Genomic DNA, 15,170 nt, shown 5'->3' with positions numbered 1-15,170 from the left:
AGTCCTTGAAGCTACATGCATCAGTATGGATTAATCTCAAAAGATAATATTGCAGAGAAAGGGGCAATTTGCAGAATATATGCAAGGTAATTCTGTTATGCAAAGCACAAAATCTTGCAAAATTCTACCACAGGGCACACAGAAGATTTATGATGTGCTGGTAATCTTTTATGTCTTATTGTGGGTGGTCTGGACATAAATATTCATTTCATTGTAATATTATTGATTTTAAAACTCTACAAATACATTAGGTACCCTTTTTTTGTGTGTGTGTATCTGATATACTTGACATTTTTAAAAAGGAAAAACCAAGTATCAGTAAACAAAGAATAGGGACAGAAGATGGATGGCAGGATGGCTTGCTGCGTAAATAAAACATTTTCCTTGAGAAACATAAAGTAGTGTTAAATGTCATGTTAAACTGCGTGCTTGACTATTTTATTTGTTTTTCAAATATATGATTACCTTGCTTTATTCGTAATGGGACATAGCACACTGTGCAGTAAATGGAAGAAAAATAGAGTAGAGGTGGAGTAAGGAGATTTGAAGTGTTTTGACACAGTGAGCGCCAACAAATATCGCCCTGCTGTTGGCTCTTCCCTGGCCTTTGATCTGAGTGTGAGCCTCCTGCCATGAGCTTTCCCATGACACCATGACAGCATCATGGGGGGGGCGGGGCTCTAGCTCAGGCCCCCAAGTAACNGGGGGGGCTCTACCTCAGGCCCCCAAGTAACTAGAAGTAACTAGAAGTCACTGACCCTTTGAGATTTTTATCTGTTGTGCTGCCATCGGATCCCTGTGCCAGATTTCCCTCTGAATCGTTGGGCATCACGCTGAGTTGAAGAAGGCATTAAGGAGTAGCTGTCACTCCACACATAGCAGATGAAATGACAGCTTCTGGAGGTCTTCAGTGCGGTGGGATGACATGAAAGCATTTTTCATGGACTTAACAGATTTTAAATCTAAGTGTGTTCTAGTAAAACTGATTTCACTGCATTACGACATTCTGTATTTTATATTGTTTATAGGGGTATTTATTCTGTTTAGAATCTTTATGATATTGTCTATATGTATTTTTCTAGATAAGTGCAGTTCTATATTTTATATTCCAAGTCGTATTTATATCAAGTTTCCTTATAAGTTCAATACATGATCAATTTAGGAAGTTTTAAGCAATAGGAAATTACTAATAACAATGACAATGATAATAATGATTATTTACTAGATTTTTTGAAAATTTTTACATAGGACCCTGTGCCTGGGTGGCTTAGTCAGTTAAGCATCTGCCTTCAGCTCAGGTCATGATCTCAGGGTCCTGGGATCAAGTCCCAGGTTGGGCTCTATGCTCCGCAGGGAGTCTGCTTCTCCCTCTCCCTTGTGCTCTCTCTCTCTCTCTCTCTCTCAAATAAATGAATAAAAATTTTAATAAAAAAATTTTGCATAAATCCACTTAAAATAAGATCAGAATTTCTCCAATGGCATGGATATACTTTCTGATTGCTGATTCCAAATCGTCAGATTTTATAGTATAAACAATAGAATGCAAGGAACCTGTTTGGTCTGGAGTGGATTAGCATGCATCGGGTGAGTTGGAAGTGTCAGAAAACTAAGCTTGAATTCTGCAGAGGCAGGATCAAGAAAGACAGAAAAACACCCATGTATGACGACCTGAACCTCAGTAGTGGCATCCCCAGGGGTACAGCACCTGAGCCCGCACCTGCAGCCCCTGAGCCTCCAGCTGCTTCTGGAGGAAGCACATGCATCTCACCTTGTGTGAATCGGAGTTCCTGGCTCTCCGGACCCTCTTTCTTCCACATATCATGACGGCGGGCTCCCTTTGGCAGGTTACCAGGCAAAGCCTCCATGCGAATAAACCTAGGACATGCCTTTTTAAGCTCCGCAGGTTCTGGGGTACAAAATCCCATATTAGAGAAATGGCCAGAGTGGACTGATCTGCAGGACCTGCAGCTTCTGTAGAGTATACCCGAATCACAAGGACTTAACACAACTGTAAAATGTTTTACTATCGTTTGCACTTTTAGCAGCCGTGCATGCTTGTCTGATTATTTCTATATCAGTATAGTCTCCAGAGTAAAATTTCCCTGTCAAAGGGCACTTTTCTTAAAAACCTTGCCATTTTTTGTTTCTTCTTCAAAAAAACAGTTTATAGCTCCCCTGAATCACCTAGTACTTTGTACTTCCTTACCTTTTAACCAACTCTGGCTATTATTCTTTTAATAATTTTTTTTACAATTGGACAGAACAAAAATATCACTTCATTTTAATTAGGATTTGTTTTTATTAAAAGCCCCATGGATGTAAATCTTTCTACAATAGATTATATGCTTTTCCATTATTTAAAGAGTTTGCATAAATTAAATCTTACGAGGATGAGTTAATGTCATTAGCATAATTATTAATTAGTACGATGTGCCAGGAACCAGCACTGGAGCTCCTTCAGTGCACAACACACAGAAGGACATTATTTGCTCCAGACAATTATGCTTTGAGAGTTCTTGTACATACTTTTAATGATTTTTACTCTCTCTGCCCTTGCTCTCACATTGAAATTGTGCCTTCCTCTGGGCATGTCTCTTTTTTCTTACACATTCTCTACCTTTATTAGTGTTTTTAATATACTATGGATTAAGAAAAAAGAAAATAATTTTTTTATAAGTGTATGGAAAAGTTGGCTTGATTCTGAGTGAAGGTCCAGAGCTTTCTCTATGTATCAAGTTCTTGACCTTTTGTGTATAGACATTTGGGATCTTGGGGACTATGTTCATCTCTTCTCTGGTTCTTGACTCTGACTGTGATCATTTAAATAAAAAAAATAAATAAAAAAAGACCTCTGGATGATAGGGTTATTACCAAAGTTAATGGGGGAAAAAATCTAACAACAGTCTGACAAGTCCATCGCCGTATTCAAAGAAACTTATTTGAGGAGAGATATGACAAAAATCGCTTGACATAACAGAAATTCTGGAAAGATTAATTTCTGCTATTTGTACTGTTGCCTTCTTAGAGAAAATTGCTGTGTGTGTACCATCGGACATGCAAAGCTCAGACTAGGGGGCCGATTGTGAAATAAGAAACCATATCGCTTCGAAAGCAACAAGGGGGACAGTTATAACCAGAAAGTGTTCTTCAGACTCACTGTTGGCAAAATGTGTGATATGAGCAAACACAGAGAAATAAAATAAGGAGTACTGCCCTTGAGAAAGTCTCTTAAATAGCAGCAGATCTTCAAAACCACAGGCGTCTGTACAGACGATTGTCGAAAAATGAACTTGTGAGTGATAGGCTCTGCAGGACATAAAACTCCCTTCATTGTATGTTGTTCCTGTGGATACCAAGCTGTCAAAAATATCATCTCTAAGTGCCAAGGGTGGTAAAATACTTGTCTTCAATACTTTGTTATTTTCAGTTTTTAAGAACTCTAAGGAAAATTTCCAAGCCAAAAAAAAAAAGTTTATCAATAATATGATTTTACTCCATGGCCCCATCTAAAATTATAGCCCTACCTTCCTTTTCTTGAAGGAATTAAGTGGAAATGAGCACAGGCATGTTTCAACCATCTTCTGCCAAACTTGTCAACCAAAGTTTTCTCTCTGCCCAAGAAATGTCAGATCATTTTATGACCCTGACTTGTTTTTGATATCAGTCTGCAAGGTTGATGATGCAGAAAGGGCTTATTTGTTAGATGAAAGAATATCATTTTAAGAATAGTGGACACATGGCGACATTACCCGTCTGACACTTGGTATTCATTGTGACACAATGGAGAGACCAGAGATTCATCGGGGACTTGTAGTTTTATGTTCAGCTTTCCTCTGGAATGACTTCTAGCTGTCTGGACCTCAGCACATCGTGTTACTAGGAATTATACCTGAGGAAGACCGTGAAAGCAGGCAAGGGAAGCACATGAAGAAGTAGGACACAGTTGTTTTGTGAGTTTTGTTATTTTTTAGGCTCTTCTCCTGTAATTCTCAGCTCCAGCCTCTCACCATGCAACTCTCAGGCCTTCCTCTTTGAAAACGGAGCCTCAGATCCAGCTTTGACCTTAGTATTTAGAAATGGGAAAATAAAACAAAGGAAAAACATTTCTGAATTTCCTCTTATCTATGTATATTCAAATAGGTGAATTGTCCAGGCCAGATGGTGCAAACAAATACTTTTCCCTCTTCCTTTAAAAACCTCCATCCTTCATACATAGAATAGTTATATCCTAGATGATGAAACAGAAAGTTCAATATCGGGGCACCTAGGTGGCTTGGTCAGTTAAACAACAGACTCTTGGTTTTGGCTCAAGTCATGATCTCAGGGTCATGGGATCANTTATGAGGTATGCAGCACAAACCTGTCACGATCTTGCAAATTCTTGTCTGCCTGACCTGCTAATTACTGAGAAGCACGAAAGCTGGGGCCAGACTGTGCTGGTCTGAATCCCAACTCTGCAACTTACTAGTCCCACAGCAGGAAACACCTGACAGTCATGCTGGAGGGAAACCGAGGTAACGCCAACAGTTAACAAATGCAAAGAACTCGGGGCGCCTGGGGGGCGCAGTCGTTAAGCGTCTGCCTTCGGCTTAGGGCGTGATCCCAGCATTCTGGGATCGAGCCCCACATCAGGCTCCTCTGCTGTGGGCCTGCTTCTCCCTCTCCCACTCCCCCTGCTTGTGTTTCCTCTCTCGCTGGCTGTCTCTCTCTGTCAAATAAGTAACAAATAAAATCTTAAAAACAACAAATGCAAAGAACTTAGAACAGCATCCGGCATTGACAGTGTCTTCAGGAACTTCTGCCAAATTTTTGCCTCTCTTCTTCCCCACCTGCCTCCTAACACACACGCTCACAAGATACACTTCTGTCCATGCACACGCAATGTTGTCACAGCAAACGTTGAGGATTGTGTCTTCCCTGGTAAATCTATCTACTTGTCCCTCGGCAGTGATGCTCTTCATCCCAAATAATGCTTTCTGCCATAAAATCTGTTTCATCTAATAACACATAAAAGCCACACTGCTGCCTAGCTATTATTTCAATTAGTGTTCACCTGTTGTGTTTCTCTCAACCCCTTCCTTCGTGCCGTTTTGTAATCTCATGCTTTAGGTGAGTGTCTTACAAGTAGTGTACAGCTCGATCCTGTTTGTAAATCCCATCTGGCTGACAGTTATCCTTCTCCAGAACACCAAACACATCCCATCTCATTCTGGCCTCTGCTATTCCTGCTGCAGCCTGTTTCCCATCGAACTGTCGGCCCCAACGACTCATCCATCTGTCGCTGGCCGTCCCTGCGACATTTTCTCTGACCTCCCATATGTAGCAGCTTCCCTCTGGTTTCTCCAGGTGTGATATTTTAATGCCTCTTTGAGATTTGTTTGTTTAGTGACCATAAGAGCCCATGTCTCCCACGGGTGCTGGAAAGTTCCCGGCCACCACCTGCATGCACAGGGGCTCGCGCAGCATGTCTTCCCATCCCGGGCCCGTTGTCCATGCTCTCCTGCCCTAACCTCTCTTCTACAGCTGTGACCTCCCTCGCCGCTGCCTCCCAGTGACTTTCTCCTTCTACTTGAACTAATCCTCTCTTCTGCTGTGTTTAATGAATGGTAAATTTCAATGACCCTAAGTTTGGTTGCTAGAAGTTCTGTTGGGCTCTTCTCAAAAATCCACGAGCTCTTCTTTCAGAGTCTTGTTCTTCATGCTAATTAACTGTTTTGGTTCTGTTCATGTCGCTGCTGTAGGAGTCGAGTCCCTGGGACTCGATCCCTCGATCCCTGCTTACCACGGTGCCAGCTGATTCACTCCCGAGCACACTTTCTCTGTCTCGTACTTTTCCCGTCGTGAGCTCATCTTCAGGGTTCTTTTCTGTGGCAGAACCACAGGCTTGTGCTGGGAGAGCAGCCCCAGGGCAGCAGTTCTCCGGGGCGGTCAGCCCACTGATGCCATCCAGGAGACCCTTTCCAGCGGTCTCTGAGAGCGAAACCACGTTCCTAATAACAGCAACATTGTTTACCTTCATCACCGTGCTGCCGCCGGCACGGCTGGCACGAAAGGTGGGTCAAGTGCAGACACACTGGCGTGAGTCGAGGCAGTGCCCCCGAACTGCATTTTTAGCTCCACGCACTCATGGTGAAAAAGATGAATAAAAGGCAATTTCGCTTAAGGATGTCCTTGATGAAGTTCCTAATTTTATGATTAATATTGCATCAGATCTCAATCCTCAAATAAACATCTTTTCAATATTCTGTGTGACAAAGTGGGAAGAACACAGAAAGCACTTGAGATGGGTACCAAAGAACAGTGATTTCTTCTAAAAACAATCGACAGGAGGTGCTGCCAGTAATAATATTGAGCTTTTAAGCCAAACTCTGGATTTTGAAGAACTTCTATCTGCCACTCTGGGCTTCCCAGCTTCTTCTGACAAGATGGAGGTAACACTTCCAGAAGATCTGCACACCTCCGCCACCCAATATTCCCCAAATGGCCAGCGTCCGACGTTACAGGACCATTCGTGGATAAAATACCGGCTCAAAGTGCAAGACAGGCCGGTGGACTTCAATGCCACTCCCTACCCAGGCCCGGCCTCATCTCATTTCTACCCCTGGCCAGGACAATAAAACCTTAACTGTTACGCATTACTGACTGTGTCAGATCATTCCCTTCAAACTTACTAGCGTCCACTAGCGGGGTCATCCCCCCTCGTGTCTGGAGGACTCCCCTCCCCTTGGTAAGAAGTCCAGCTTTGCATTCTAGACAATTCTTGCTCAACGTCACCCAACGCCTCCAGGCATATGCTGGGAGGGAGTGGCTTCTTCTCAGACCTAGTCTGTCATCCTCCTGGGACCAGAGCCTCCCAACCCCCAGAACTCTGGTCCCCCTCCTCCAGAGCCCGCAGAACGCTGCCCTCCATCGGCAGTCCTCTCCCCGTGCCCCCGGCCACCAGGATGCACATCCCACAGAGACGGCAGGTGGGCGACTGTATGCAGCACCCGTGCACGGCAGATGCTCAGCACCCTGCGGCCCAATGCAGAACAGAGTCCCAGACTGAGGCCCCAGGAGAGCCCAACACACAGTTACTTCTCCAGAAAAACGAGCAGATGTGGTTTTTGCCCTCTAGAACGTACCCAGCAAAATGGAAGTCATTTCTGCTGATTTCAGCTGGACACGGTTACAAAGCAGAGTCGAAAACCACAGGCTTCAGGGCTCACATGGGGGTTCCAACACACACTCTTTGACCCCAAGCAAGCAATCTGTGTGTGTGCAGGGTGTGACATCTGCTCTGCTGTGAAGCAAAGAGCCATTCAGGACACGGTAGCCACCGCCGCCACACCGCGGTCCCACTGTGACTGCCAGCTGATCACGGGAAGCCCCATGCCGGCTGCCGAGGAGAGCCGCTGCATGGTCGTGCAGTCTCTCTGGCACGTGGATTGAGCGTAACTCGACAAGACAACCCTGAACTTCCTAAAATGCCAGGAACCAGCAAAGGCCGGACTGACAGGGCTACACTTAACAAGGCCAAACAGGAGTTCTCAACAACTTTCAACCAGGGCAGTGACGTGATGAGAAGGTGCCCCGGGAAGACAGCTCTCATGTCGTCAGGAGAAAGGAGAGGACAGGCAAGCCGAGGAGTAGGAGAGCGAGCATGGCAACAGAAGCTTCCAGCTCCTCAGGGCACTGCCACCTGGTCCATCTTTCCTCCTGCTTCTCTGTCCCTTCAGACCCTCACACCTGTCCACACAAGGCAGCAGGGGCACCCACATACACCCAACAGCCCCCCAGAGGAGCTTGCCTCATCTCAGGGAAAGAAAGACCCTCCCGAACCCCCCGGTGCTGGTAACTGGCACCTCTCAGCACTGCTCATGTCAGGGCACTGTGGCTCCCGGCGGCCTGCAGAGCAAGGTGAACGCACGTACCAGGAGAGCACTGGGCTACACGCGCACACACACGCACACACCCCACCCTAGTCCCAGAGCCATCCCACAGACAGCAAACCTCAGGTGAAAAATGAAAAGTCTGTGTCACTTCCAGTGCAGAGCTGATTTTATTCACAAATAGAAGCAGGATAATCTTGTATTTAAATGGCAGGAATTCCATCACTCATGATCAAAGAAGTGACATTTGAAATTTATAAAGTCTCACATTATGATTCAATCCCTTTTCTAAAGGGGAAAAACAAGTCATACGTTTTGGGGAGAAAGACTAACACATATGAAAACATTAACAATGGAAGGGAATGATAAATTGAGGCTTGGGCCAAAATCGAGCAGGCGTACTTTTCTCTGTAAGATGCAAACAAGGTCCCTATTCGTTATTACGGGAAGGGCTTCGACTTGCTGTTTGTCGCTCCTCAGTTATCAAAAGTACGGTGAGCCCACACCGCTCTCTCCCACACTGTCATTATGGCTAATTTATTCCAATTAAACCTCAGGACCCAAATCCAGAGACTACATCGTGCAAAAGCCTTCCTCGGGCCCCTTCTAACCCAGCAGCTGAGCCGAGGCCTCCATGGGCAGCGGCGTCGGGAACAGCACCATGACAATGGCTCAGGAAGGCCCAGCCTGGCAGGAAACGCAGGTGACAGGTGCATCCCATCAACTTCTCTCTCTTCAGATGGAAGCGCCCCTACTCACCTGTGACAACAGGGGTCCCAGCACAGCGCACAGACGCCCACACAGCCTCCGTCTCCAGGGCAGCCATCTTTGGAACGAACCCAGCCCATGAAAACCTCCATCAACCAACCCCTGCTATGGGCTCTACACCCCAACCCCCACCCCCGTCACCCCTCCTCCAAGTCTCACTGCATTCCCAAATCGGGTCCTCAGGAGCATGTGTCTTATGCCCCCTCCGGGTCTACCCTGTGCCCCACACTGAGCTCCTGGAAGACCTCTGCCTGACGGCTTCTCCCTCCCCAGGACAGCACGCAATCCCTAGCACAGAGCGTGCATGTAGGAAAGAGTGAGCCTAAGATGGTCCACACCCCACCGGAGGGCCTCCATCTACCTTGGCCACAGATGCTATGTCAAGAGGCTCCAGTCCACCTTCCTACTCTGTGTAGGGTCCTTCCCCCAAACCACTTCCATAAAATCACCCCTGGCCCTGGGAGACCTGCGGCCTTTCCGCGAAAATCTCTGCCATCCGTCCCGACTGACAACAAGTCCAGCAGAGCCCCAACCACAGGGAGCAGGGCTTCCAGCAGCTTTGTTGCCCTCGGAGACCGGGCACGGCTGCAGTCCCCCACAAGCAGAGGCCCGGCCTGGGGCCAGCAGACACTGTGGGGCCAGCTGCTCGTAGGCCCAGGGTGACAGGTGAGGAGCAGAGGCCCTAATTCAGATGCCCTGTAAGGGGCGGGTTGCCCTGAGTACAGCTCACCGGGCATGGACATGAGATGACTTATCAGCAACAACCGACATCCAGTGCTAGGACCACCTGGCGTCACCGGCAGCAGAGCTGGGGGCTGGAATGTGTGGGGATCAGACTCTGCAGGGGAGGGGAGAGCCCACACCCTAGGAGCCCCGCACTGCTGGAACCCTCAGGACACCGCAGCTGTCTGCAGACGCAGGGGTGTGTGCGCACTCGCACATGCACACGGTCTTTCTCGCACCATCCACCCTGCGGAGGCCGCACAGTCCAGGCGTAGAAAGGGCAGCTTCAGAAGGCAGCACGTGGCCCAGCTGAGCACAGAGGCAGGCCTCCGCGTCAGGCCCGGCGCCCCCGCCTCCCCGTCCCCCATGACACTGGTTTCAGAAGCGGAGCGGCATCCGCCCGGAGTCCAGGCTGGCAGGGGCTCACCTGAATACCGTCCAGCAGCTTGCTCATGCACCAGTACGTGTCGGCCTCGACGTTACGCAGCACGTCCGCGGGCACGCGGGAGACGTCGGCAGCGTCCACATCCTCCTCCTCTGTGCGCCACGGAGCATGGAAAAGACAGCAAGCAGTTAACCCACAGGACACACCACGGGGCGGGGGTGGGGTGGGGTGGCAGAGACCCGCACATGGCCGGCAAGGTCACGCCAGGGCCCGTTTTTCTTGAACTAGATGGCTCATAGGCTTCCACCTCATCACTTAACGGCTCTCCATTTTAATACCTAATTAGTTGCAGATAATTAATATTCTGAGTCTTCGCCAATTAATTAACATAATTAATATATTATAAATTATTGCTTCTCAGGCATTTCATCTCCTAAAAAGAAAAGGCCTAAAAGACATGACTTATTCTTAACACAGATCTGAAAGTTTTTTCATAAGATTTTTAAAATTCTGCTTCTAATATGGTCACATACTCATTAGACAATAATTTCTCTAAAAACTGGTTCCCAAGGTGAGAGTTTCCAAAGCCATGCTGGGCAAAGACCCCTCGGCTCCAGGCAAACACCCAGGAAAGCAGGAGCCTGAAGAGTAAGAATGCAGCAGTGCTCTGAACAGCCTCTTTCTTCGAATATAAAAAACCCAATGAGAGAACATAACTTAGAAGTTTTAAAATGCAAAACAGACGCTTAATTGAAACGGCTTATCAGACATCTGAATGAACTAATTTTAGATCCTTACAAAAGCTGCTATCATCCAGCACAACACTCATAAATGTTTTAAAAATTGTGTATTCTAATTTTTCATTTTATTTACTATTGTTTTATTTTACAAACATGCAAGGCATCTTTGCAAAAAAAAAATTCCTGAAGAAAAGAAACATTTCTGCCAAGAACACATTCGGAAGGTTTAAGCAGGTAGAGACGACAATGATTCTAAGAACACTAATTACTAACGCCTGTTGAGTAGCTATGAGGTGCCAGGCGCTCCTCCCCACGGTTCCAGTGTCCTCGCTCATGAACCCCTCACACATCTGTTATCATCACCACTGTGCCCCTTGGAAACAGGGTGCAAAGAAACGGCACACGTGGCCCCTGGGGCAGCCCGTGGCAGCGTGGTCAGGACGCAGGCCCTCCTCAGAGGCAGCCCAACACAGCCTCGCCTCACGTCACAGCGCGTGGCTGCAAAGAGCCGCAGGGAACCCCCTTCCACTCTGCTCTCTGTTCACGACAGAAACCACAATGGTAAAAGGCCAGGCAAGTCCAGACCCAAGCCCGGCCAGGCCCTGCGTGTGGGCCACACAGGTCTACACAGGCAGGCCCAGCACTGGACGTGCATCCAGCCCAGCCGTGTACAGCCGTGAGGACATGTCCCAGCCACTCTGCTCTCAGTCCCTTGTCACCGCACGTCCCTGGCGTGCCCGGGAGCACGTCTGCAGGGCTGCGCCTGGGAAAGTCACTCCATCCCCACTCAATCCTTCACTCCCCCGCTCATTCCACAAGCACTTCTGTGTTTTGGTTTCATTCAGGGGGTTATTTTATCGATGTAGTTCACATACCATAAAATTCACCTTTTCAAAGCACACAATTCAGTGGGGTTAGTGTCTCACGGAGTTGGATAACCATCGCCACCATGGAATTCCAGAGCGTTCTCACCACCTCAAACCAGCCCATTAGCAGGCACTCCCCGTTCCCCCAGCCCCTGGCAACCACTCCTCTGTGCTCTGCCTCCATGCATCTGCCCATTCTGGAGTCCAGATAATGGGACTGTGCGGTATGGAGCCTCCCCTGTCTGGCTCCCTTCACTCAGCGCCATGCTCCCGGCATCATTCAGGCCACAGCCTGTGCCAGCACTGCAGTCCTTTCCGTAGCAGAAGAACATTCCGAGGTATGGATGGGCCACACTGCCTATAACTTGGCCCTCGTGCGACACAGCTGCCCCTCGCTGGGGCCATGCGACAACACGCAGCAGGTGCTCCCCGTGGTGGCTCCGTCCCTACACTCCAGGGCCTCGGGCACAGAGACGAGTAAGGGGCGATGCCCTCCCATGCATCGCTCAGAGCCCCTCCCCTCTGATCAGGACTGTGATGAAGACGTCGCCAGGCTGGCCTGACCGGCTCCAAGCTCCCCCCCTCTCAGTCTGAGACCGCCAGGGGCCTGTGCCCTGTCCCGGCTGCCCTGTGGGCTGCAGGCTCTCCCTCTCACAGCCGGGCGCCATGCTGCCCCCTGGCCACGGCCCAGCAAGGTGCCTGGCCTCGGAACTCAGCTGTCCTGGGAGACCTCCGATGAGGTCCCACCGTGGCTCTGCCACAAAAGGCTGGCTCTGAAGTCTCGAGGCGGCCCAGGTGAGAGGCACGAACTCCGCACAACCTCTGTCTACAGAGCAGGAAACGAGGTCTCCCCAGGCCCGTTACCGAGCACACGAGGGCCACCATCACGACGCCTTCCTGCTGGAAGAGCCATGTGGCTGGCACAAGCATAAGTGCCCTCCCCCGGCTTCAGCAGACTCAGCCCCACACCCCGGCACCATCGAGCAGGTCTGAGTTTACCCTCCATCTCAGGGAACGGACTCCCGACAGCCATCAGAGGACTCCTCTCGAGAAGTTTTCCATCGATGCATTCTCTCTTTCCAGGGCCTTCAAAGCACTGAGATGTTTCCTCCACCGTTACAACAGAGCCTCCCCAGGCTTCCAGCTCTTCCCCAGCTTGCAGGGGCAACGGGCCCCCCAGTGCAGGAGCGCGGGACGCAGGCCTCGGAGATGTTTCTCCGTCTGTTTAGCTGACTTACTGCCTTATGCCAGGAAAGGTCAGCGGGGCAGCCTCTATCAGGCGTCACCTCTTACAACGGGCTATTTGTCACTCTTCAGTGTAATGAAGTAATGGCATTTAACTCTGAGAACCCCTATGCCAATCTGTCTTCAAGAAAGCCGAGAGAATCGGAATGACCCTTATTGTCAGAATGAGATAAACATCCGTCCTCCCAGGGAAAACATCTGCCGACATGGAAAAAGGTGCAGAGGGCAGCACAGAACACTCCAGAAGGCATGCGCCACAAGCACAGGGTCAGAGCCGAGAACAGAACTCCCCAAGGCTGGCGCAGCTGCTATGGGGTCCTCCTGGGGGGTCCCCACAGAAGATGGGGCATTAGCGGTTCCTGGTGGCACAGCCCAGACCAAACCAAGGGCGAACACAGCACGTTCAGCACAGGTGCTGTCGGTCAGACGCTAACTCACTGCACCATCTGCCACGAGGCCCCGGAGACTCGATGCTGCGGGGTGGGGGGCATGGGGGGTCCTCGGAGGCAGACCCCAAAATGGCCAACAGTCGTGAGAGGTTACAACTCAAGCCCCACCGACTCCAAAGGTAATGCATGCCTCCCAGCAGGGCATGCTGCCTCCACGTCCCCAGAGCAAGGAGGGGGACCAGGCGGGGCGGCACCCCGAACGGGGAGCCACCAGGGAAGCCTTGGGCCCGAGAAGCCTTCCTGTGGGCAGCCACAGAGCCTATGCTACATAGCGCTTTGCCCCCCAAACACGTGCTGCCCCAGGTGACAGGGAGAGACCAGGAACACTGCTCCCCTGAGATCACAAATGACAGGAAGCCACAGACATGGAGGGATTCCAGGCAATCCCGGGGTTCAGAAGAAGAAACACAATTCAAAGGGGGAAATGGTAAATTCACAGGAATGGGACAAGCCTGTCAACAACGGAGGTGGGGCCTCAGGACCAAGGCCGCAGGGGCTGGGGCTGGAGCAGGGGCTGGGGCTGGAGCAGGGGCTCTGGGCGCCCAACCCTCCAGGCCACGGGGATGTGGGCTTAGCTAATCCTGACCCACGCCGCGCAGACGCCCCACAAGCTGCTCGTGGCCGCCGGCCATAGAAGGGCAGTGCGGCACAGGGCACCCCGGACCGTGGCACCGAACGCCGCTATGTGGCTTCTCCCAGCCAGGCAGGACTGGCAGGCCCCCGAGCCAGCACAGGGAAGGTACTACAGACTCCCTCAGGCAGCACTGACACCAAACACAGGATTACCAACAATGGAGTTTAAGCAGACCTGCTGCATCTGAAATTGGACTGGATTCCATGTCCCACTCAGACCATCAGCACAAACACAATCGCTGCACATGTACTGCCGTCGGAGAGCTGCACCCGGCCTGCTCCCCACGCTGTCCACAGCGCCACCTGTCAGGACCGAGCCCTGTACCCCAGGGGTGCTGAGTTGAGAAAGCTGGGAGCTCTGACCCCCAAGAACTCGGAGTGACGGGGAGACCGACATGCACACAGGCTAAGCCGAGTGCACCTGGGGAGGCAGAGAAGACACTGCCCAGCCCGGGACAGATAATCCACCATCTCAAGCAGGCCACAAGTGCATACTCGGGCACGAGATGTAAAAACGGTCATTTAGGGGCGCCTGGGTGGCACAGCGGTTAAGCGTCTGCCTTCAGCTCAGGGCGTGATCCCGGCGTTGTAGGATCGAGCCCCACGTCAGGCTCCTCTGCTATGAGCCTGCTTCTTCCTCTCCCACTCCCCCTGCTTGTGTTCCCTCTCTCGCTGGCTGTCTCTATCTCTGTCAAATAAATAAACAAAATCTTAAAAAAAAAAAAAACAAAAACAAAAAAAACAAAAACAAAAACAAAAACGGTCATTTAATTTATAAAATATTGCACTTGCCTTCTCAAATCATGAAACGGCTTTAGGGGATGATTTAAATAAATTCTTTGAAAATGCTACCCTGCCGTATTATTGTTGAAAAAGCAATTTGTAAAATAATCCCATCTTTATCAACAACACCATTTGTATCAAGAACTCCAACCCTTACCTGTCTGTATGCAGAAGCACGCAGGGAACACTGCTCAGAAAAATGCCAGAAACAGGACCATGGGCCCCCGGGAAAGAACATCTGGGGTGGTGGTAACTACAACTCTTCACTTTTTGCAGAAAGGTAGAGAGTCAAAAGAGAACGCAAATTTTCAGAATTAACACTTAGGACTTCTGCAATAGGGAAAAAAATACGGTTTAAGCCACTAAGGTAGTTTCACTAAGGTCTATCCACGGATAGCCCTGGAAAAACTTCCCAAGGGTGGTGGTGCCCTTCCAAGCGCTCTGAGAAGCTCGTGGGGCATTTGGGGGTCAGGACAATTAGGGTAGGGACCTCTGGCATTCGGTGGTGGGGTCAGCACTCCCCATCCTACAAGTATGAACAGCACTGCACAATTAGCACGTCCAGACTGAGCCGTGACCCGTGCACCAGCCTGGGGGGGTGGGCGGGTGGACAGATGGGTGGATCGGTGGGAGGATAGGTAGACACAAGGAACTAACGAAAGAATGGAGGACGCTCAGCCTGGTAAGAAAAAAACCACACAGGCATA

The 15,170-nt window shown here is 49.8% G+C and overlaps 1 protein-coding gene across 1 annotated transcript in view; it reads right to left on the bottom strand.

Moving 5' to 3' along the window:
* The window catches only part of TBC1D22A (TBC1 domain family member 22A), a 312,609-nt gene that overhangs the window by 120,423 nt on the left and 177,016 nt on the right, over positions 1-15,170 (bottom strand). The window contains 1 exon segment of the mRNA XM_034644032.1: positions 9,790-9,899. Coding sequence (XP_034499923.1) covers positions 9,790-9,899 — 110 coding nt within the window.

This window comes from Ailuropoda melanoleuca, chromosome 15, assembly GCF_002007445.2.
Source record: "Ailuropoda melanoleuca isolate Jingjing chromosome 15, ASM200744v2, whole genome shotgun sequence".
NCBI lineage: Eukaryota > Metazoa > Chordata > Mammalia > Carnivora > Ursidae > Ailuropoda > Ailuropoda melanoleuca.
This window is presented reverse-complemented; position numbering and strand designations above follow the sequence as displayed.